At 37.7% G+C, this 22,398-nt stretch overlaps 1 protein-coding gene across 6 annotated transcripts in view; it reads right to left on the reverse strand.

The window, feature by feature from the left end:
* The window catches only part of LOC139966316 (dynein axonemal heavy chain 6-like), a 173,035-nt gene that overhangs the window by 40,046 nt on the left and 110,591 nt on the right, over positions 1-22,398 (reverse strand). For all 6 annotated transcript variants that reach the window (XM_071969183.1, XM_071969186.1, XM_071969185.1 and 3 more), the window contains exons 2-28: positions 19,388-19,643; positions 19,048-19,272; positions 18,116-18,345; positions 16,918-17,188; positions 16,085-16,219; positions 15,312-15,438; positions 14,597-14,738; positions 14,201-14,366; positions 13,344-13,606; positions 12,772-12,880; positions 12,258-12,378; positions 11,824-11,975; positions 10,504-10,656; positions 9,373-9,624; positions 8,851-8,979; positions 8,194-8,307; positions 7,581-7,724; positions 6,727-6,936; positions 6,119-6,331; positions 5,356-5,460; positions 4,475-4,647; positions 3,602-3,774; positions 3,180-3,409; positions 2,824-2,934; positions 2,071-2,352; positions 1,270-1,569; positions 653-806 (exon numbers count right to left, since the gene is read on the reverse strand). In XM_071969183.1, the coding sequence (XP_071825284.1) occupies positions 653-806; positions 1,270-1,569; positions 2,071-2,352; positions 2,824-2,934; positions 3,180-3,409; positions 3,602-3,774; positions 4,475-4,647; positions 5,356-5,460; positions 6,119-6,331; positions 6,727-6,936; positions 7,581-7,724; positions 8,194-8,307; positions 8,851-8,979; positions 9,373-9,624; positions 10,504-10,656; positions 11,824-11,975; positions 12,258-12,378; positions 12,772-12,880; positions 13,344-13,606; positions 14,201-14,366; positions 14,597-14,738; positions 15,312-15,438; positions 16,085-16,219; positions 16,918-17,188; positions 18,116-18,345; positions 19,048-19,272; positions 19,388-19,633 (4,930 nt within the window). In that variant the 5' untranslated portion in view covers positions 19,634-19,643. The remainder of the gene's footprint in view (positions 1-652; positions 807-1,269; positions 1,570-2,070; positions 2,353-2,823; positions 2,935-3,179; positions 3,410-3,601; positions 3,775-4,474; positions 4,648-5,355; positions 5,461-6,118; positions 6,332-6,726; positions 6,937-7,580; positions 7,725-8,193; positions 8,308-8,850; positions 8,980-9,372; positions 9,625-10,503; positions 10,657-11,823; positions 11,976-12,257; positions 12,379-12,771; positions 12,881-13,343; positions 13,607-14,200; positions 14,367-14,596; positions 14,739-15,311; positions 15,439-16,084; positions 16,220-16,917; positions 17,189-18,115; positions 18,346-19,047; positions 19,273-19,387; positions 19,644-22,398) is intronic.

The following is a 22,398-nucleotide window of genomic DNA, read 5'->3' on the forward strand; positions in this document are numbered from 1 at the left end:
TTCAATTCACTTGTATCAAAATCTGTTATAGATCAGTGACTTATACAGAGACTTGTAAAGAAAACAGTGGTTTTCAAGCACCACTGAGGACTGGCATCATTTTATTGAAACAAATATGCATATACAAATATACTCACAATAAACTTACTCACAAAAAATATCATTGATCACATATTCATTCATACTTAGTAAAGATTCCTAAATCCTATTGGTCCATTCAGGTCAGCTGACCGTGGTTAATCCTGTGAGTAACGCACGGTAAAATTACGGGGCATCACTTTAATAAATCTTTGGTTATATGTAACCAAAAATGTTTTGTTTTATGATTTTTTCCCCCACACAAATGGTAGTGTATGAATGAACGGGGTTAATCAACGGTCTAGCGTGCGTTACTCACATGATTAATGCACTCCAGGTGTTAATGCTATCGCTGGATGCACTCGGGCTCCGCCCTCGTGCATCGCTTGCATTATCCCCCGATCGTGCATTAATCCTGTGAGTAACGCACGCTAGACCGTTGATTAACCCCTTATTTATACATCCATTGTATATTAAATGCAAACAATACAGAAACAATCCTGTGAAGAAACCTACAACAATAGTCACTTTAAGCATACATAACATGTGTACCAAAAACATATGTGTTCCGTACCATAATCTGGAACCATCATAGCGATGGGTCTGAAGAGAGCCTTTAAGTTATCTGGTAATTCCGTCCTGCCAGCATAACCAGGATTCATGGTGATGAAGGCAGCACACGACGCCACAAGACGGATCTCCCTGCCTTCAAACATGAAGCGAGTTAACTGAAACAAAACACAAATAAGAAAATATAAAAGTACAGATCACATTTGAGGGAAGGATTTATAAGAAAATCTGCCAAATGACGTTGACCTTAATGAACATGGGTATGACGCATCCTGTATGACACGTTCACTGCTGCTTTTCTAAGACAATTAAGAGGGGAAAAAATGTAAAAAGGTTGGAACCTTGTCCAAGAAGGGAGACAGTTGATTCAGATGAGGAAGATATTTTTATTTCCAGGGATTTTCTCTTGCAATTTACATTTAACCAAATGTGATACATTTCTGGCATTAAGCATTTCAAAACTTCAACGTCAAAGTTTTATTGATACGACAGTCACATCCCATTAAAATCCTTTACTGAGGTAACAGACCACCTGCAGTCTGGTTTCAGTTTATTTATCCACATCACCTCAGTGAGGTATAAGAGACATTTACATGGTACATTTCAAGTGATTTTAATTACCTTAGCAGCCTTGGCATTCCTGATGGTGATGAGTTGCTGAGCAATGACAGACAACACTTCAATATCGATTCGATTGAACTCATCAAAACAGCACCAGGCGCCGGACTGGGCAAGTCCAGAGAAGAACCTGCCCATCATTTTGTAGTCGAGACCGTCTGAACAGTTGAATACGACACACTGCTTGGCTAGAGCCTTCGCCAAGTCCTTTGTGGTCTCTGTTTTACCGGTCCCAGCAGGTCCTGCTGGGGCACCACCTAGATCTAACTGAAGGGCACCCATGAGGCACAGGTAGCAACGATCCTGGATTGGGGAAATATATAAAAACCCATCACTTTTAAGTGATTGCATTTTGTTATATAATTCCAGTCCACTTCCCACAAGAGTTGCTCATTTTGCACAAGTGACTAACCAGAGCAGTGTACAGCATAAACACTTTGTCACATTTCTTATCTACTTGGAAGCAACAATTAATTAGCTGGTAACTCGACTGTTCAGTTGATGAAGGTAAAACAAACATTCTTGGTGTATCCTGTAAAGCAGAAGTTAAACCAAACAGAAAGAAGGTAATTATAGCAGATAGCTTCAACCCAATCTAAATGTCAAAATATCAAAACATTAATAACAAAATCAAAACTAATTCAAAATGACCAAATATGAATGTAAGAGACTGACTTCGGTCAGCTTGCAGCTTTGATAAGCCAATGAGGCTTCTTCGCGAGTTCCTGCTTGCAGGAGGATCTAAAATACATACATACATACATACACGCATACAAATATGGAGAGGAAAGCAAGGGATCTTACCGTCAGGGGTGTGATGACAAGTCTCATGGAGGCTCCGAGATACTCGTATCCGTAAACGTACTGAGAGGTGGACATCCTGACCACGCAGTTATCCAGCTCGGTGTCCCAGTAGTACCTCAGCTGTTTGCCCCACTCAAAGTTGAGGGTGGAGTCTACCTTATTCTTGACCATGCTGGTTATGATATCCCTGGCATGGACGTCGATGGTGATCAGAGCACCCAGGATGTTCCTCACCAGTTTCGGGAGTTCCCCTCTGACCAGTGCTGCAAGTTGGTTCAGCCTCTGTGGAGGTGTCAAAGATTAAAGTTTTGATAAAATAGAATTTTCCTCAGAGATTGTTGATAAAGTGGCTGTTTTATTTTTTTTAAATTTTGATCTGTTACTTTTGACAAACCTAGTGAGAAGTACTGTTTCATAAAAAACAATATAAAATAAGTCTAAAACAATAAGAAAAGCTGCTTTAAGGAGCTGATAGTGTAACGTTGAAAGTGACAGAAAGTTAAATTAATGTTTGAACAAACCACATTTGAGGTAAATGGTTGAGTTTGTTAAACAAAAAAACCCCACAGAACTGAGAAAGTTCTTTCCCTCTATATACATGTCTCCAATGGTTTTGCAATTTTTGTTACAAAACTGCAATTTAGAGCAACATTCTGTGGAATTGACATGGTCTTTTTTTTCCTTCTACATTCATGTTTCCACTGATGTCTGCAAGGTTTTTAATACAAGGTTGGTTATGCTGCAATAACTTACATCAAAGTTTTCCTTTTCAAAGGCAGCCATCTTCTCATGTTTTTCACTCTCATTCTCCAGTATTTCTGTAACTTCTTTTGCCCAAGCGATTTGGGAAACTGTCAGGATGACCTGTATGAAGAGATGCAACAGGAATAATCATTCCATATTTCACAATTGCATATCCAAGAGTACTTTGTCCTTTTTACCAATTACTTTGATCAAATCTGTTTACCAAATAAACAGTTATAAAATAATCTGCCTTTGAATAACCTTTGAAGATTCATACCGCAGAATATCTGGAATCGTTTCTTGAAATACAACAGTGTGTGCTTGCATCATTTCCAATTGGCATAAACAGTTTGCCCGCGACTCACCTGTGAGGCGTGGCATGTTGCCCATTCTGTTCTGGGTCTCTCCTCATAATCTATGAGAGCCGCTTTGGTCAGACGTCTCAGAGAGACCACCATGGCCTCTTCTACCTTTCCAAGCCAATCTTCTACATTTCCTCTGGCTTTAAGTCCTTTTCCAAGTCCTATTCTCTCATTTTCAGGTGAAAGTAAAGCCAAGATGTCATTGGTGCTTGTCGGAGCTGCTGCTTGGCCATCTACAAGTAGAATGAGATGAGATTCAAAATTAGATCTTAAATATTTACCAGAATTTCAAAAGAGCAGAGAAATTCTTGTCTATAAATAAGGGATCTGCAACATTGACAGGTTCCAATTCTGGCCGTATAAACTACACCAACCTCACGTAACACAGACTGAGAGGTACATGACACACACAGACAGGAGCTTACCTTTATCACCACCAGAAGGTGTAGCCCTACCATCACCTGTTGGAGCCTGTTGAACACCAAATTCCAAGCTCGACACGGCGTCGAAACATTTCCGCAAATGTGGTTGGACCGCATGAGGGTTGCGGGTCTGTGACAGTATCTCCAATAATTCATCATTTGACAAGAAATAGAACCTGTGAGAATGAATCGTTAGATGGGGATAAATCCAAACAAGTAATAAACACCGACTGGTGTACCAGTCGTTACCTGTTAACCCAGAAAATTGCTGGGATGACTAATGTACTTTTTTCCTTTTTCTTTTTGCATTTTAAAACTGCCAGTCTATCCAAGTCATCGATACCAAGCTATCATCAGTTCTGATGACAACAAATTTCTTGAAAGGCTTCTAACTTGTACTCTGTTGTCAGTATAGCATTGTCTTTTTCCTGCCAACAAACAATCCTGCACATTATAACATGTGCTAATTGTCCAATAGATAGCTTTTGCATATACACGTATCTTACCGATTAGTGTGTACAATATGTCACATATCTAGCACAGTTGTGTCACCATGGTCTTAGATGAAGTCTAACCACTTGGCTTAGGAAATACAAGTCTGAAATACCAGGAGTGTTATACAGATCAGACAAGACCATACCTACTTCTGAACAGTTTCAGAAATTCAATTGCAAGGGCTGCTACTCAATGAACGCTGTCCATCATCACTCTCAGAATAACAGAAACAGGCTAACTATGATTTTTCTTTATCTCCAAGTCAATAAAATTATGTCCTTGAAATACTTGATATCAAACTGAAAAAACTTCAGTACAGTGTCATAGGATGACCTTTACAATTATAACTGAATGTGATATACCCACACGGACTGTATTTACCTAGGAAAGATAGCTCTCTTTGATTCCAGGTACGCCTCCAAGCATTTCTGAATTTGATCTAAAAGGGCATTGTTATTCTGGAAGGCCTCAAGAAGTCCTGGTTGAGTGGCAGCACGCATAGCCAAAGGTAAACGATTGACCTTACGCATGGCATCCTTCCAAGATTTGTCAACCTAACAATGGAAGTGCAGAGGTGAAAACTTAAAACAATAGCCAAGAATGCAATAATACTTTTCTGTTTACATGTATGTATGTATTTTAGATCCTCCTGCAAGCAGGAACTCACGAAGAAGCCATCATTGGCTTATCAAAGCAGCAAGCTGACCGAAGTCAGTCTCTTACATTCATAGGTAATGTCCATGATTATGAATTGTCAATTGCCAAAAACTCTAACTAGACGACATACATTTATCTTGGAGTAACTAGGAAAAATCTCTACTAGTAACCTAGATAACATCTACCATTGTTTATAATTCATTTACAGGCAGTCATGAGTTTGGAAGCAAAATATGACAACAAAGGTTGATGTAAAATTCCATAAAATAGGCTTTGTAAGTTTTCAATCTATGAAGGTCTTTGAGCAAATGTAAAATAATGTGAATTTCATATGATGACAGTATACCCCCATAGAAAATGGCATAGAATGATACCAAATGGGTAGCTTTAAAATTTATGATCTCAACCACAAAAGGATCAAAGTTTTCCTTTGATACTGCTTTTAACTGAACCATTGATCATTGACACGGTTACTCCAAATTGCAAAGAAAAATTCATATAGCATGAAAAGCCTAAGGCAACGTTATTGCAAATCTAACAATTGTTTAAAATTGGGACAATAGGGAGTTTGGATTCTGTTAGTTTTTTTTAAAATACAATTATACCTGCATGAACATCTTTGCCTCGGCTGGAAGTTGTCTCTGAATGTCAGGAGCGCTGAAGATACTCTCCAGGTACAACCAGTTCCTCTGACAGTTAAGCCATTCATCCTGTATCCATGGAAACAAAACAAGATTCCATATACACAAATGAAAGTGGATATAAAATCAAATTAGGTCAAGGATAGAGAGGAGGCAGGTGGGAGGAGGGTGGGGGATGGGGTGGGGTACAGGCTCCGCTGGGCAAGGAATGCAGAATAACAATTATAGCCATTATCTATCTCATGTAGTATATTCATAAATCATTAACTTTGAAGTGAAAAAATAATGTCTGATGAGTGGTAAATTAGATCTTGCATTTATGCCAATATAAATTATATAGGCAAAACAAAATGTTTCGGGTTTCCTCCTTTTATGTTCAAACTAGAAAACACACCCTCTGGGATCATACGACACCATACGCTTGACCACCCCCCCCCCCCACCACACCCCTCCCTTATTTATCTTTGCACATTCAACCCAATGTGAGAAAGCTGGTACAGTATGTCATGCCTAGAAGCCATCAATTAGAGCCCCTTGCCCTCCTTTAAATTCGTAACTTCCAAATCTTGGGTTGGCCCTTGACCATGGGACACCCCCCACCTCACCTATTTTACACCCCTAGGCACTTATGAAATCTGTCTTATTGATAATCTGACAGTTTGATTGTAATAATTCAAAAACCTCTATGTTCTTCTATTTAAATCTAACACATGTACTAGATACTTACGAGAGTTTCGTTGAAGAGTGCTAAATTCTTGACCCACTCCTCCACTCTAGGTTTAATCGGTCCCACATGCCTCGAACTGGAGATGGTACTAATGTTGACCTGACTGTCATCTAGCAGGACCTGAATCTCATCTGTGCCACCGAGGATGAAGACGTCTTTAGAATCCCGGTGAGGGAGGACCACAAACTCTGTGGTCTTCCAGGCATCTTCAACCTGTGGAGATAACAACAGTACTCGTGTTGGAGATGATGGTACTTAAAATGTCCGTCCAAAATTTGCTACATCCCAAGCAGTGATACGTTTTGTAAGACTTTGAGTGTCGTCTCTTCCGTATGTATTTTGTAGATTATTTATCAGAGTCAGAGTAATAACATAGTGAACGATATTTGTAGCATTACACTTTCAAATAAGCATGAACAAATCAAACTTTTCCTTAAAGCAAAGTAAAAACAAAAATCTTATAGAAATAGAGCCTGGATGCTTATATCCTCACTATCTGAAAAAAATTCAACAGTTTTCTCATAATTTTCACCATCTGAAACTGAAAACTAAATCGCTCTTAGAAGGCCAATCTTGTGCAGCAGATCATCAATGACCTTTCAACTCACCTTCTTCAAGAGAGCTTCCAAGGCTGCCTCACTGGAGGCTTGTCCAGCCACTTCCTCTATCTGTTCAGTAAACTGGAATGCACTGAGCTGTGTCAGTAGTCCTAAGGTCAGCGGTTCCTCCGAGTTGAACTTGTAGTTGAGGATGGTCTCGATGGTGTCCCAATGACGTTGCTTCAATGCAGGGTTTCTGAGGTTAGTGATCACTGGCATCTGGTGGAAGAAGAATGGGTAAAGTTAGAAAAAAAAAATCAAAATTAAACAGGGGAAACTTGAAATGCAAATGAGCGATACTTTAAAAAAAAAGTCGCCCAGGAAAGAACCTGGGCACGAAAACCGAATGACTGATCCGCTCTCAACCCCAGTCCCCTTGCATCGGGACTGTGACTGTGTGATCATCGTCGGGTGTGCACCACCATTCCCCTTGAAAGGGAACAGATACTACACATGTAAATGAGCGATGATAAACATTATGATATCCTTCAGGAGTCACAATTACATCAAAGCCTAACAAGAAAACTTCTGTCAGTAATGAATTGAAATTGTAATGAAAATATTTCCAAGGTAGCTTTCCATAGGCATTTCAAACAAAAGATTATTGACAGATATTAGTTAAATAAGATTGCACAATTAACACAGACTTCACTTTAACTTTTTGATACCAAGTATAAGAGAATTACACACAACACAGACCATTCAGCTTAAAACCATGAATATGCATGAGGCTTGAAAGGAACATCCATGTCAGAAATTTCAAGAGACAAATGCAGATTACCATACATTATTTTATTAAAATTTACATTCATCTGCAACAATAGCTACCCAAAATCCAAGAGACTTGCAAATCAAGGGCTTACCTGATCACGCATGGTTTCAACTTTGCCTTTCAGGATAGGAACAACATGGTTTGGTGGAAGACCCTTCTCTAACTGATGCACGGACTTAGCATATTTACCCACACTGCTGGACAACTCTTCTGGATCCAACTGCTCAAATTCGCTCTTTACAAACAAATAAAAACATGGCAATGGATTAGTAAACATTTAAGGTTTCCTATGCTGAAAAGTAAAATGGAGAGCATGATCACCCAATATTCCACAAGGTAAGAAACCAGATTCTTACAGCAGATAAAATACTGGATATTGAAGTGAAGTTATATCAATACATAATACATACTGTGCTATACATATATACTATACTGCACAATGTTTTAAACAGACAGTTTTCCTGGTGTATTAGGACTAAATACCACACTTGTTATTACTTCAAGATGTCTTTTGAATTCATATAAAGTCAACCATGATATGTTCCTGGTAATATCTAGTACCCATTATAACAAACCTTCCTTAAAAAACTGGTTTTGAAAACTGTCATATGCAGTAACTATTTAGGCCAGTTACTGAGTTAGTCTCTAGATTAAATCAACCTCACTTTATGGAGCATGTGATTTATACAGCACCCAAAACTTACTTGCACCCATGCCTCTGTCATCTGGTCCCATTCTTCTAAGGAATCCCACAATAGCTGTTTCAGCTTCAATTCTGCATGAGTCTCTTCTAATTCCTCATATTTTGTGACTTCAACCTAGGATTGAAATTCAAGAGAACAATATTACGTTTCATATCATGCGTATCTGTAAGTGAATATTACCTTCCTCAGAACCTTCTGTCCACCTAACAACCAAACAATAAACATGTCAAATTCATTCATTCAAATAAAGACAGAAAATAACCCTTTAAATTATAGATAAATTACTGTCAGGTATCATCTTAAATTGCATATAATGCTCATTCTTAGAAATGATATGCAGAAGACATAAACAGCAAATTAATATCAGTCAAGTCATCAATGAGTGAGAGGATGGACGGGTTTACTTTGCTTAATTTTGGTATTTATGGAATTTAATTATAATTCAGGTAAAAAGTGGTGGTGGGGAAGGGAAGGGGGTATTCAAACCGGGATGCTTTAGTTTTCGATGTAATGGTTAACAATTAAGATTGCAAAAAACAAAAAGAAACAAAAACAGGAAATCAGTAGAAAGAACCACTATTTGAGTTCAACAATACACTTGAATCTCAAAGCTACCAGGGAAAGCTAGACATAGACCTGATCAGTTTTTGTGCTTACTTTGAAATTCTTCTGATAGGTCTTATACTGGAAAGCTTGCTTCTGGAGGTCCTCAAGATGATCACCAAGCTTCTTCAGTAAACCAGCAACCTTTCCTTGATCAGCACTTGCATCCAAGATGATTGGATTCTACAGAGGAAAATTATAATTTCAAGAAATTACAAACAGAAACTAAAAAAACAATTTAATTTATAGTTGAGATTCTCAGTGGTAATCATTGTTTCATTAATGACGATAGCCTCACCCCATATTTCAAACTTACTTCAAACAAGTTGGGAATCAGCTGAGTTAATACATTGCCTAAACTAATGTTGCTAATAAATTTTATCTATTTTATATATTATTTATTTTATATCTTCATATAAATTATAATATCTAGTTATTATCACTCTCAAGTAGAACTAAAATTTCCACAGATAATTTTTTGGAGACTTCACCATTACCAACTATCACTATGACATAATTTAGTAAAAGAAAATAGTTGAGTTCCAAGACCAATCCAGATCATTCAATGAAAATTACCTGGGACTCTTGTTTCACTGATTTGACTTCTTTGTTCAATTCTGCGATATCTTTGTCCATGTGGTTACAGAAATGATCAATCTTTGCATCTCGTTCCCCGACGGCTTTATCGATCCCGTCTCTCACAGCGTTGACCGAAGGGGAGAGTGTCTGATAGACGGCAAAGTCCTCTGGTGGGGTCGGTACCGAGTACTTTTCGATCAGTTCGTACATTTCCTTCACTACGCCCGCATCTTTCTCAAGGTCACTGACCTTTGACATTAAAGAACATAGCAAAGTTTAGAGTTAGCAAAGGAACTATGTAGGGTTCGAGTACGTCTCACTTCTGACTTTGAGCTGGCAAATTTTTACTCATTGCCGTATAAACTTCTCTACATCCCGCATAGCGTTTAGAATGCATTAACACCATGCACATCTATAATTTACGTATTTTTGAAGAAAAATAAACTCAATGAAACAGTGGGCAACTACTGTACGAGTATCTTCACTAATAATCCAGCTGCTTGGGTACCTATTATGGGGCAGTCTACTTAAAACTGAAAGAGTGCATCTTAAATTCACATGAATGATGTTAACTGGATTAGGATAGTGTGCTTACAAATGAATGCTAACAATGTACAGTTCTCATTCTACTGACACAATCATATACCAACTTGAAACATTCATGGCAACAATGTATTAGCCATGTCATAATGTACTTAAACCTGATTATCTGATTCAAATAGAACAATCTTATGTCCATCCTGTCACACTAAATCAATTATTTCTGTTCTGATGATATTGTTTTGAACTTCACCAAATGAATTGCTTGTATTTAGTGAAAAGAAGAAGTAAATTCCCTCCAGAAAACCTATATCCTGTTGTCATTAAGTGCCAGAAAATTACCTATCAGTATTAAAAAGAGGCATTAAGGGCAAGTTTATGGGTAATATGCAGTGCTTATAAAGACTGCACAATCACCCTTTAAATCTCAGATGCGTGTGAACCTGCATTCATTATCGTCATGACATAACAATTAAATGAATTTGAATTTTTAACAAAGGGAAAAAAGTGCATTATAAGTGTAACAAACTGTTGTCTTACATAGACATGTAATTTTTAGCTTTTTCTTTCATTGCTCATGTTGCTTACCCTTATTTGAATTTCGTCCAGGAATGTAAGACTTTCTACAAATTCCAGGGTAGTGGTCGGGACTAATTCCAACTTATACTGAGCATCCTGGCTCTCCGCAATCAAAGCATCCATCAATTTCTTGGACAGCTTAGGGAGCATGTCATTGATGACCTGTTGATCAGCAAAATGTCACAAAGAAAGGAAATTACACGAGAGAGAAAAGAAAGACTTATCTTGTAGTAAAAAGTAAGCTACAAGTATGTCAAACACTAACCTTCAGAAAAGGCAGTTGAAAGATGTAAGATAATAGATGGCGCTATTTAAAAATAGATATGAACTATGCATGATAACATACTCAATGTAAAACCATCTGCCAGAATATTATTATATTATACAATATTATATTCAAAATCCAACTTTCAATCTAAAGAGAGTCATTCATGATATTTTTTCCCTTCTGTCAAAGGTTACTAAGTAGCAAATGTTTACTTTAAGCTTACTTTTGTATCCTTTATTCATAGAAACACTGACCTACGCTTTGGGTTAATTAGCGGTAGTTTGCAAATATTCATGAGCTTAGTCAGAATAGGTCATAAGGCGATTGCGAGTATGCTTTTGGTTAGGGTAATATCAAAAGACAGCTGCAATACACCACTGTAGTGTACATTGTACAAATGTTGCATTAAAGGCATTGAAGACTCGCCCCAAACCGTGTGCCCCGCTCTGAAAAAGTTAACTTTCCCTTGTTTGCAAATGACGTTTTCTTCTTGTCGCTACAAAATGCAGACAGTAATGAAATGTGATACCTTGTTATCTTTTACCTAGACCTGAGATGTCCACGTTGCTATGTACACTGTGTTGTGGGTATTGACCTTAGCTGTATGTATTAACTGTACACTAGTGTCTAATTACAGACCGTAGCAAGCTGTGTATTTTCTGGGATCGATGGTGGTGTCTAACACTTTTGTTACACCTCATTCGAAACTAGGTCAGATTACCGGCATGAGACGTTTCTTTGTGCGCGAGTCTTCACACCCTATAAGGCTTCAACAATTTACAAAAGACTGATACTTGACAAGTATTGCTTAGTCTTTTCAGATCACGAAAGGTTGAGAAATATTGCCTCAGGCTTCCTTTCACCGTGCAAATAAAAGTGGTTTAAATAGTCAAAGAATGGTTAATAGGATATTTGAATAACCATTATGTAAATTTCCAAACTGTTTATTTTCACCAAAGATAATGATGCCTTGAAATAGCAAAACATGTGTACAAAATTTTTGACATGTGATACAGATTTATACAGGAATATTCTATTGTTACGGGAATAAAACTACCTACCTCAAGGCATCTGAGAGGTGATGGAATCAGTTTATTTTTCATGTCCTTGGCATCAACCTGAAGCATTCCAATGTTTCGATTCACTTTGATGATTTCTGCTTGCGCATGCTGGCTGTGATATCTCTCCAGGGTTTCAGAAAAGAATTCGACATCTACAAAAAGAAGTAGAAAAACACATACAATAACAAACAAAACTGGCAGAATTCATGACAATGGATTCTGAAGACTCAATAATGCATGAATAATACAACATTTTGTTGGGAACGCTACTGAAATAAAAATCTATTTCTGTGCGAATAACAAAAATACCATCACTGAATCAAGATCTAGAATCAAATCCATCGATAGAAAGATACATAATATAATGGAAGGGCAATTTTATTACACTAGAATATAATGAAACTGAAGACAAGAAAACTGGCGAGACATCTTACCATGTTCCTGTTCTTGCATGGCTTCTAAATTCTGGCTTTCGTTTTCCTTGTAAAATTCTCGAAACTTCTCAAAGGTGTCAGCATACTGACTTGCAGACTCAAAGGCAGTGTTAACTGCAGACTGTACGAGGAGAAACATACGTGTACACAAATCTTGGAAATCTTAAATGTTATAAATTATGGATACATCAAATCAGTCTCATGAAAACAGTTAAAGTAAAAAATTAACATTTGCCTGTAATTGGATAACGGAAAATCGACACAAGTGTTACCAAAAGAGATCTGTACAGGTAGGGCCTACTCTAAAGCAAAGATATAGCAGGAAGGTGGAGAATATTAGTACTTGCAACAAAATCATTAGAAAGAAATGGGTAAAACAGCCAGTACATAAGTTACTATCAATATGATGAGAATTTCATGAATGGTTTCTTTATTACTATTAAAAAAGAGGGATGCAAATTCACAAAGAATGAACGACGTTTCATCGAGAAAGTTGACAAGTGTCCTAGCTTACCTGAATTCCTTGTGTAACTCCTAGCAGATGTTTGTCATCTTCAAACATGGCTGGAAGACTAGGTCCATCTCCTGCAGACTTCTCTTCAAACTTGCCATTGATTATTGGTCTGCAGCAAACAGCAAAATGAGAGATAAATCCATATCTAAAAATCTTAAAGGTCAGAGGTCATTTGGCTACATGAATCTGATGCTGTATTGTACATACTGAGCTTGCAAGGGTTGAAATCAGAAGGCAATGCACCCTTAGTACTTTCCATACAGTTTATATGTCACCAGAAAGGCCTCTCTAATTGAGCACCCCTTTAACAAACATTACACGTGTGTTTCAGTCTGACAGGTATGATATACGATATATGATTTCCAAGGCGTTTCATGTAAGTAACATGCATCGTTGAATCGATTTTACATGATAAAACAGAAACTACAATGTACAATTTATTTGTGTATTCATATTGGTAGTGAAACTATGTTGATCCAATAGGTAGAAATTAAGGGTATCAGGAGGAGACATAATAGGGCCGGGGGTAAGTAAAGAATTTGGGTTTGTTGTAAGTGTTGTTACATTCTCACCTGGTGAATGCATCAAAGTATCCATCGGGTACTAAATTCTCTACTCCGAGGACACACTCCTGGAATTTCTGGATCACCTCTGCGATACCCTCCTGATATTCATCAAGATCTGGCGCAAATCTGATCTGGTAAGGCTCGAGGACAAACTCAGTCTTGAAGAGAGGGGCCAGGTCGTGTTCTCCAGTGCCATCATCGGGGGTTGTTCCAGTGTGGGTACCGGCGATCGATGGTGCGCCGAGGGTACCACCTGCCACCGTAGTTGCCTGTTCAGGTTTTGGTAAATTAAAATGTAGCAATGACTTCCTTATTGTTAACACTTATAGACCATAATTGTGAAATTGGGTGACTACATGATGATGATGATGATGATTATGATGATGATGATGAGTGGGCAAATATATTGCAATGTGATCAAGCTTGAAAACAAAAGGAGAAATGTGAACTAAATGTATTGTTACTACAGCCTAATTTGAGCAGAGTGAAGAAAGCGTACACACAAGTGTAATGAGCAGTTTACTAACTTTGTCTGTGGCAGATAAGAAAAGTTTCAACCGACACGCAACAGAGGAAAAAGGTCCTTATTGTTGGAAAGTATTGTGTTGAAAGATTTGTTTTGACATGAAAAATCGTTCATATGAAAGTATGCAAGTTGGTTATAATGTACTATGTATGTAAACATGTGGGATGTATGAAAACATGTTATGCCTCAAACAATAGAAAATATCAATAACTTTTGTAGCTAGCTTTCGTTTGTGGAGAAATTCTTTGTTTAACACCCAATGAGGAGAGAGATGAAGGAATGGGTTAAGATAGGAGCGGGAGGGTGGGGGGGGGAGTGGCTTAGGTTGGATGTTTACCTTATCATCATCTTTCCCATCTTCTTCATCTTCTTTTCCTTGGATCATTGCCAAAGTTGGAGTATTGTGCAGTTGCTCTCTCAAGTAGTTCAAGAGCGTAGTGACAGAATTGACGGCCAGAACGTGCATCGTGTTCACGATGAGATAGTCAGCAAGCCGGATAAAACTGTTGGTAGAATGAGACATTTTGATGTAAGAGCTAGACAAACAACAGCAAAAAAGATCTTTACATACTTCTTTGATGAATAGTAAGGTGACTTTATTTGTCGATCAGAAATATGAATGACAATTATGCAAAATTGGTTTGCCTAAATTAAAATGGTAACATACACAAGTTTTGTCATTAATCATTTAAGTCCAAAGGGTAGTTAACAGGGGAAAAAAAAAATACATTACCATGTAAGTCTCTTGCAGTGGGATCTCTTATTGGCCTGTTCTGTGTAAGTCATTTTATCCGGTGCTTCCCCATAGATGTCCATATCAAAGGTACTTTGCATCAGATAACTGGAAGCAGCTGTACCGGGTGGCATGCCATCATCTATTAACGAGCAGAGATGAAAATTAGACATAAGGACAAGAGGGATCCTCTGAGGAACAGCCACAATTCCAAACCATTTAATGCTCCATGAAATTTTCCTAAGCAATTTGGGGTTCTTAAAAGTGTGCTTTTGATAAATTACTGAGAATATGAACATTCTATTTAACATCATGTATCAGATTTTATTTAAATTTAATTCTGAGACGAAACTTTACTGTCATGTCTATCAACTCAATTGCTTGGACTTATTTCCTTTATTCAGGGGTGTCAAGAGCTAGGTTAGGCTCCGGTGAAAAATATATCAACGGGTGCTTTGTTCGAAGGCATTTTTTTCACTTTTTCCTTAACCATAGAGGCCACTCTGAAGATAAGAATACATATTTTTTATCCGATATTGCCTCTGACCTCGACTCTTGTCAGGCCTGTCTTTATTTACTGAACTATGATGAGCTATATTACTAACTTGAACCTCTTCATACACTGGATCTGTCTGTTACATGAACAACACTTTGTTATACTTTCTCCGAAGCACCATTAGAGATAATACACTACCCTAGCTGAGATGGAACCTACCGCCTGGTGTTTCGGCATCAATAAAGTAATCGTCTGGTGTAAATCCGGCCTCTAACAACGCTGTTCTGCAGGCACTCCTAACGACCTCCTTGACTAGCTCGCGAAACTCAGCCAGTCTGCCAGCCACCTAATGGTTGAGGGCAAAAGATTTACATTTATCGAGTAAAAGAGTACGGTTGATGTAATGCAGTTAAGTAAGACATTTCAGATTATATGTCATTCTATTTGTTCTGATACATTAGAATAAAAAAAAAAACAGAGAAACTTACAGAAAGAGAGCAAATTCTGGTTGGCTTCCTATCAAAATATACAGCACACTACAATTAAAGGTTAATATAGCCTTCCTTTCGAATCACACATACTGACTGACAGTGAAGCTGCCAAAAAGAGAAAAAAAACATTTTGACCCCCCGAACAAAATTGTCTCCTCAAGTACACCCCAACTGACAACAAAATCTTCAAGATTCACTTCTCAATGTTTAAATCACTATGTGACTTATAAATGTTTAGGAACATCATATTGCCATGAGTCTCGAAAGGTTACTATCAAATGTTTGCAACATGTTTTTTGTGTGTGTGTGTTTATATCTCTTTAACCTGGTAGCAGAAACAAAGAAGTATCCTATTAGACCATGGCAACAACTATCTACATCATTTCAAATATTTGACAGCGGAAAGGTTTGGTGTTTGTTGTATCAAGACACCAGATTAAATCTTTTTTACATAAAATTCATTTTGAATTTATCTAGGCTTGTAGTATTATGGTCTCTCACCTCATTCAGTTGATTGAACTGAGCCCATCTGAACTCTTCCAGTGCATAGGTATGACCCTTTTCAACTCTGCATAATCCCATATCACTGATCCTGTAACACATTTCTCGTACATTTAGTAGAGCTGGTCTCAGGGACTATAGACAGGAATGAAATAAGTGTAATCAAGAGAAACTATTATCAAATCCATACTCTTAATGAAGGGAAAATAATAATAATAAAAAATAATGAAAACAAGAAACAGGTCTTCTTCAGAGGCAAACATTCACCTACACTGGCTTATTGCAGTAGATAAGTAGTTTGTTTGTCTTTCTGTCCATTAAACCAAGCATTCATCAAAAAAGCACTTTTACTTCATTTATATATATGAAAACTGTTCAGATTTTAAATACTATTCCTGTAAATGATACATGATGGTAAAATGCAAACACAACAAACATCTTCAAGTGCTGTTTTGCCAATTAAGTGTTCATTAAACACTAATAAAAATAATAGCAAAGATTTATATCGCACACAGAAAAGGGTGCTGAAGACGCAAAAGCTTGTCGCATAAGGTGAGTTTTAAGCTTCACACTTAGACACTCTCTTAGCCGTCTTGATTTCAAGTGGTAACATATTCCACAATCGCGCTGCAGTGACTGAAAAAGATCTACTTCCCGAGAATGGTTGGATATTAATTCACTTATCATTTGAACGAAGATTACGGGTCGGATTATATTCTTGAAAGCGTATCAGAGATGTATAAATTTTCAATGCACTGCAAATATTTTTACTGAAAGTAAAACTATGCTGTAGTATGAAATATGTCGGTCATTTATTAAGCGATGGCTTTTACCTGATTGACGATAAACAGATTCTCTTGCAGTTGTTTTTTACAATTTGTGATCTTCCTTGATCTGACGTTCTTCCTCCAGGTTGTGAATGCTTTCCATCTCCTGAACAACGCAAAGAGTGGAATCTGGACCAGTTTGGTGTAGTAATGGTACTCTTCCTCCCAACGATCTAACTCTGTGAAATCTGCCTCACTGTTGTTCCTAACCCGAGAGACACCCTTTGCACTTATCGTACAATAGTCCGATGGGTTAATGTTGCCATGAGCTACAATTCTGTAGTACAAATAGTATAAGAAAGAATGAAGAAAGACATTAAAAACAACTTTTACTGGATTCAGGCAAAAATGCTTCAATGCTATAACATGTTTTCCCCTTGTTACAAAAGTGTTGTCTAGAGGCTATCAGAATAATATATTGTCCACTGAAATGTCAGTTAGGCATCACAGTTTATTTTTTTCTCAAATTTAGTTAAGCCAACTGCTTATTTCATCTGGTACTTACAAAATGAGAAATGAAATATTTTGCTAGTGCAGGATTTTAACCAGTCACCTCTAGTGTTATAAGCCCTTGCAATTTTTAACCCTGTAACCCAGAGGTCACTGGTTTGAGTCCCATTCTGGAATAAAGTTAATATGTTCTCTACAAGTTTCTTCATAATTTCTCCAACAGTTTGCCATTTGATCAGTTACTTTTAACTTGAATACTTGATGGTTTCCTCAATCAGAAGAAGGTTCAAGCTGCATAACAGTTCTAAACAGATCTGGTCTGAACTCTATTTTCCCTATCCCCTTCCCTTAATCATCTCTTTGTCCCTCCATTGGTTATCTCCTACCTCTCCTCTTCTTCTTTCTCTCCATCCCTTGTCTACTATTAATCCCCTTACATCTATCTCTTTGTGTTCACCATGCTCATTAACCTGTCTGTATTCTGTGCGTGTCTGTGTACCTTCTGTTACTGTTACTTGTCATTTAGCCCCTGAAGAAGATCCTGCTAGGATCGAAATGTCAGGCCAACTTACTTTTACACAGAGTCTGAACTGACAGTAATTTTGGTTTTCAGGTCAGCTCTTTTATACAGAAGTTATATCTAAGCACAAAAGTACATTTACGTTAATATCCAGAGAACTATATAACAAGTACTTTTCAAAGTAATACATCAAAATGAGAGTTTGGAAATTGCAAACTGAAAGCATACACATACTTGAGATTATATGGGTGGTACTTAATGGATGACTTTGGTACCGCAGGACTCATGTAGAGAAATCCCAGTTTACGCTTGGTGCGAATAATGTGGATTATTTCTTGGATATCTGTCAGCCCTTCCCATTGGTCAGGATGTAGTGGAGATTGAGATGGCTTTCCTGGAGGACTGACTGATTTTCTTTCCTTTGGTGGAGTGGGAGATCGCAGTTGCTTTCCATTTAAGGCATCCTACGTGAATAATGGAAAAACATCAAGATTTATATGAGCAAAAAGTAGTCTCTCTTCAAAGTTACGATGAAATTTGGACTGGAATCATTGTACATTGATGCAAACATGTCTTGAACATGATTCTTTAGTCAAAAAGGCTAAATGTTTATTTCAAGAAGATCAAAAAGATCAAAAAGGAGATTCCCAATCACCCTGAGAGAACAATGAATGTAATACAGGAATATTGCCAGTATGAACTGCAACATATCATACATAATTATACATAAACAAAGTTAAAATGTAAGTATGCTTCCTGAAAACTAGTATGACTCCTGAAGTACAGTATCATTTGGTTGTGCAAATTCAACTAATTCATAAGACTGTGGTCAAATAAACAGCATATCTGGACAACTCAAAGTTCATGGATGGATTTGTATTTCCTCCACCGTTTAGCTTGTGACTCTGTTTCCTACAGTTGTAACACTAAATGCTATTTTCTGGAGGATCCAATTAGACCATCAAACCCCTCCTCTCCCCTCCCTCACCCAAGAGCAAATAATTGCTCTAAAGTTGGCAGTAAGAGAAGTGTAGACTGTGAATTTTCTAGACTGCTTTGATAACACTGAAACACATGAAACCAAGGGATTATCAAACTGGAAGCACAGTGACAACATTTATGTCATTTTCAAAGGACCACTAATTCTGAATATATAAGTTACTCACTTGAGCCTCTTTCAGGTCAGATGGGAGATCAGGAAGAGGTGAAACACTGCATGGTCGCTCTAAAGGTTCTACGGAAGTGCTCCTCTTTTTCTTTTTGATGTACGGTTCCTCTGTTGCCAAACCATCTGCAAGCTGTGCTTTCTTTCTTGCCTGTGCTAATGCTTCTGCAGCTCTCTGTCGTATGTTATCTGGTTGGTTATGTTTCTGAAACTTGGAGAGGTTTGGCTGTTGGAAGCATAACAAAAATATTTATCAAAATAAAAATGAGGGGGTAGGGAGTCTCTTTGATGAAAACTTAAAAGGTAACAATTTTCCTGATGACTAAATTGAAAGCACTTACAAGAGGTTCTAGCTTGATTGCTGTAGGCTGTGATCTAGTCTTCCGTTGAGCTGGTGTCACTTTCTGATGTCTCAAGCTCCTGGTATTAATTTCTGCTTGTTTCGGTGCATAAGAGTACAACCTATTGATCAGTTGTGAGTGGTCTACCCCAGGAAGTTGGAAACCATTTTCATCAGCTCCGTTCATCTTCTCAGGAGCCTTTCTTCCATTCATGGAGCTGCTTAATCCATTTGCAGCTGTTGACATTTTTCAAGTTCTGGAATAACAGATCACATGTAATTTTTAACTTTTCTTTAATTATTGTACAACCCATATTTAAAGGAATATATTCAATTTTTAGAGAAGAAGATCATTCATGTTTGAACTCATTTATAGAATGTCATTACAAATTTATCTGTCTTACAAAACTAATTTGCTCAGGGGCTATTTTCCATTCAGTCCATTCGAGAAGATATAGCTAAACTTGCAGAGAGCACAGAAATACTTGGCTGGAACTGGGTTTGAACCATTCACCACAGGATTACAAGTCCTGTACCCTGCCAACTAACTATCCAGCCCTTAGCTTATGGTGATCCTCTACATAGCCATTCTTTAACGAGGTTGCTAGTCAGTAGTGTAACCAGGATCACTCTCCAGGTTTATTTGATACAATATAGAAAATGGCACGGCAGAGAAGAGTAGAGCAGGGATTTCAAGAATACTTCGGCTGCCTTCAAGGAAAAAGAACGATGGAAAAACTGAATCCCATTCTAGGAACAATCATTTTGCTATATTGACAAATTTTTGTTTATAACTTTGAGGAGGATTTTTATCAAACAAATTGCAGTGCAATCAATTTGCAGTTTTAAATGTTAACATATTGCTGGGGCCTATAGTAATACTGCTTAGCATACTTCCCATTAGAAGGTTCATCCCTACAATAAGTAAGTCTATCTTTAGCCTTAAATGCTTAAAATTGTGGCTTTTTGTCTAATCGTAAGATAAAGAAGGATGGGGTTCTTGCTCATTCCCCCAATCATGGTTAATGAGCTAAACGATGAATCAAGCCATGGCACGGAAGTAAAATGGCAGAGTTTTAGGTCATATTTAGATTAGCGTTTAGTAATCGCAGCTTGTAATAATGACAAACTATCGTCTTACATTTAAAAAGTTTCTCTGTGTTGGCCTATTCCATAATAGACTGCAGAAGTTCTGAAAATGCTTTAAGCACATACATATGTGTAAATTTTTGACAATGAAATTGCACAAGTGAGTGCCATTTCTCTAGTTGTGTAGCCAGCATAGACGTAGGAGGCTAGGAGCCTCATTTGATTTGGGGGGGCTGTAACCACTTGCCCGGAAAATATAACCAAAATTGTTCCACATGTTAATGTGCATATCATATAGGCATTCTTCGGTTATTACATCACATGCCAATAACGTACAATCATTTTCCTTGTTATTACCCTTCCATATTGGTTGTAATTATTGGGGAAGTTGTTACAACAATAATGTTAATAAAAATAATAATATAAGTTTAACCATTGAAAAATACATTGCAAATTCTTCTTCTTTCAGTAGTTGCCAGTGGCGGAGCTAGGGGTATTGGTCAGGGGCTAGAGAATGGTCTGTAGGGGCCCTTTTGACACTATCTAAGCGGAGCGCCACCACAGGTTGGCGCCGAGCGTACAGACATGTTTTGAGTAAAGATACTCCCTAGATCGTAAGAAATTACCCTTTCCAGGCTTTGCTAATTTGCAGATAAACGAAGAAAAAAAAGGTGTCATTGCCATCTGTCAGAAAATTGCACCAACAAAATTATTCTTCTTCCAGTAGGTGCTCGAAAAATTCTCAGCATATTGCCCGAATTTTCACCAAAATATATGGTCGGGGGGGCTGCAGCCCCCCGCCTCCTAGGCCTATGGTAGCCAGTGAAATAGTATAGCCGGCCCTTTATACAAACATGGCCACGCTAAATTATAAAATTCTTATGGTTAAAGGCCTAAAGAGCTTGTATTATTGGCTATCCTACAAAACTGTCTGACTGAATTGTGTTCTATCACCTGCTTTCAGTCAGTTTGTCAAAGATTGACTACTGGTGTTTGAATTTGAAGTTCCATTTATCTTTTCAATCACACAAAACAGCGTAATTTTTTCGTTTCCATGTAACATTGACTATTTGGTTATTTCATTAGCATATCGACTATCACTACCAGTTGGCAGCTTTTACAATTTGTATTTTGCAAAAATCTAACTTTAATGAAGATGTGTTTTGTTTTGGCAATTGATCAAAATTTAACTAGGAACTGATATAGCATAGGGCCATAGGCTAGGCTTAATCTATCATGCTTAGTGGTAAGGAAAAGTATATTTCTTACTGTTTCACTGAGAGTTTGGCTAAAACTGAAATTGACAGTTCGCAATATTGCGGTTTTAAAGGGTGTGAAGACTCGCGCAAAAAAGAAACGTCTAATGCTGGTAATCTGACCAATTTTTCGAATGAGGTGTAACAGAAGCGTTAAACACCACCATCGATCACGAAAATACACACACACAGCTTGTAACCATCGGTAATTAGACACTAGTGTACAGTCAGAACATACAGCTGGGGTCAATACACACAGCACAGTGTAGAAACAATAAAGTGATGGACATCTCAGGTCCAGCTAAATATAACAAGGTATCACGTTTCATTACTGTACTGTCTGAATTTTGTAGCGACACGAACAAAACGTCACTTGCAAGCAACGGAAAGTTAACTATTTCAGACGACCGCACGCGGTTTGGGGCGAGTCTTCAATGCCTTTAAGTTACCTATTCTGCTACTGTAGTGTAGGGCTGACTTAGGCTAGTTTGTTGCTTGTTTGGCTTCTGCAACGTCTGCTCTCTTACTGTCAAATTTTTGCTGCTACGACACCGTTACTTGTGATAACTGCTTACGTTAGTCTACGTTACGCCAACAGTAACACTACAGTAACAATAACCACAATACATAGGTCAAACCTATGTCGTTGGAGTAAAGGTTAGAATGT

This window comes from Apostichopus japonicus, chromosome 4, assembly GCF_037975245.1.
Source record: "Apostichopus japonicus isolate 1M-3 chromosome 4, ASM3797524v1, whole genome shotgun sequence".
Taxonomy (NCBI): Eukaryota; Metazoa; Echinodermata; class Holothuroidea; order Aspidochirotida; family Stichopodidae; genus Apostichopus; species Apostichopus japonicus.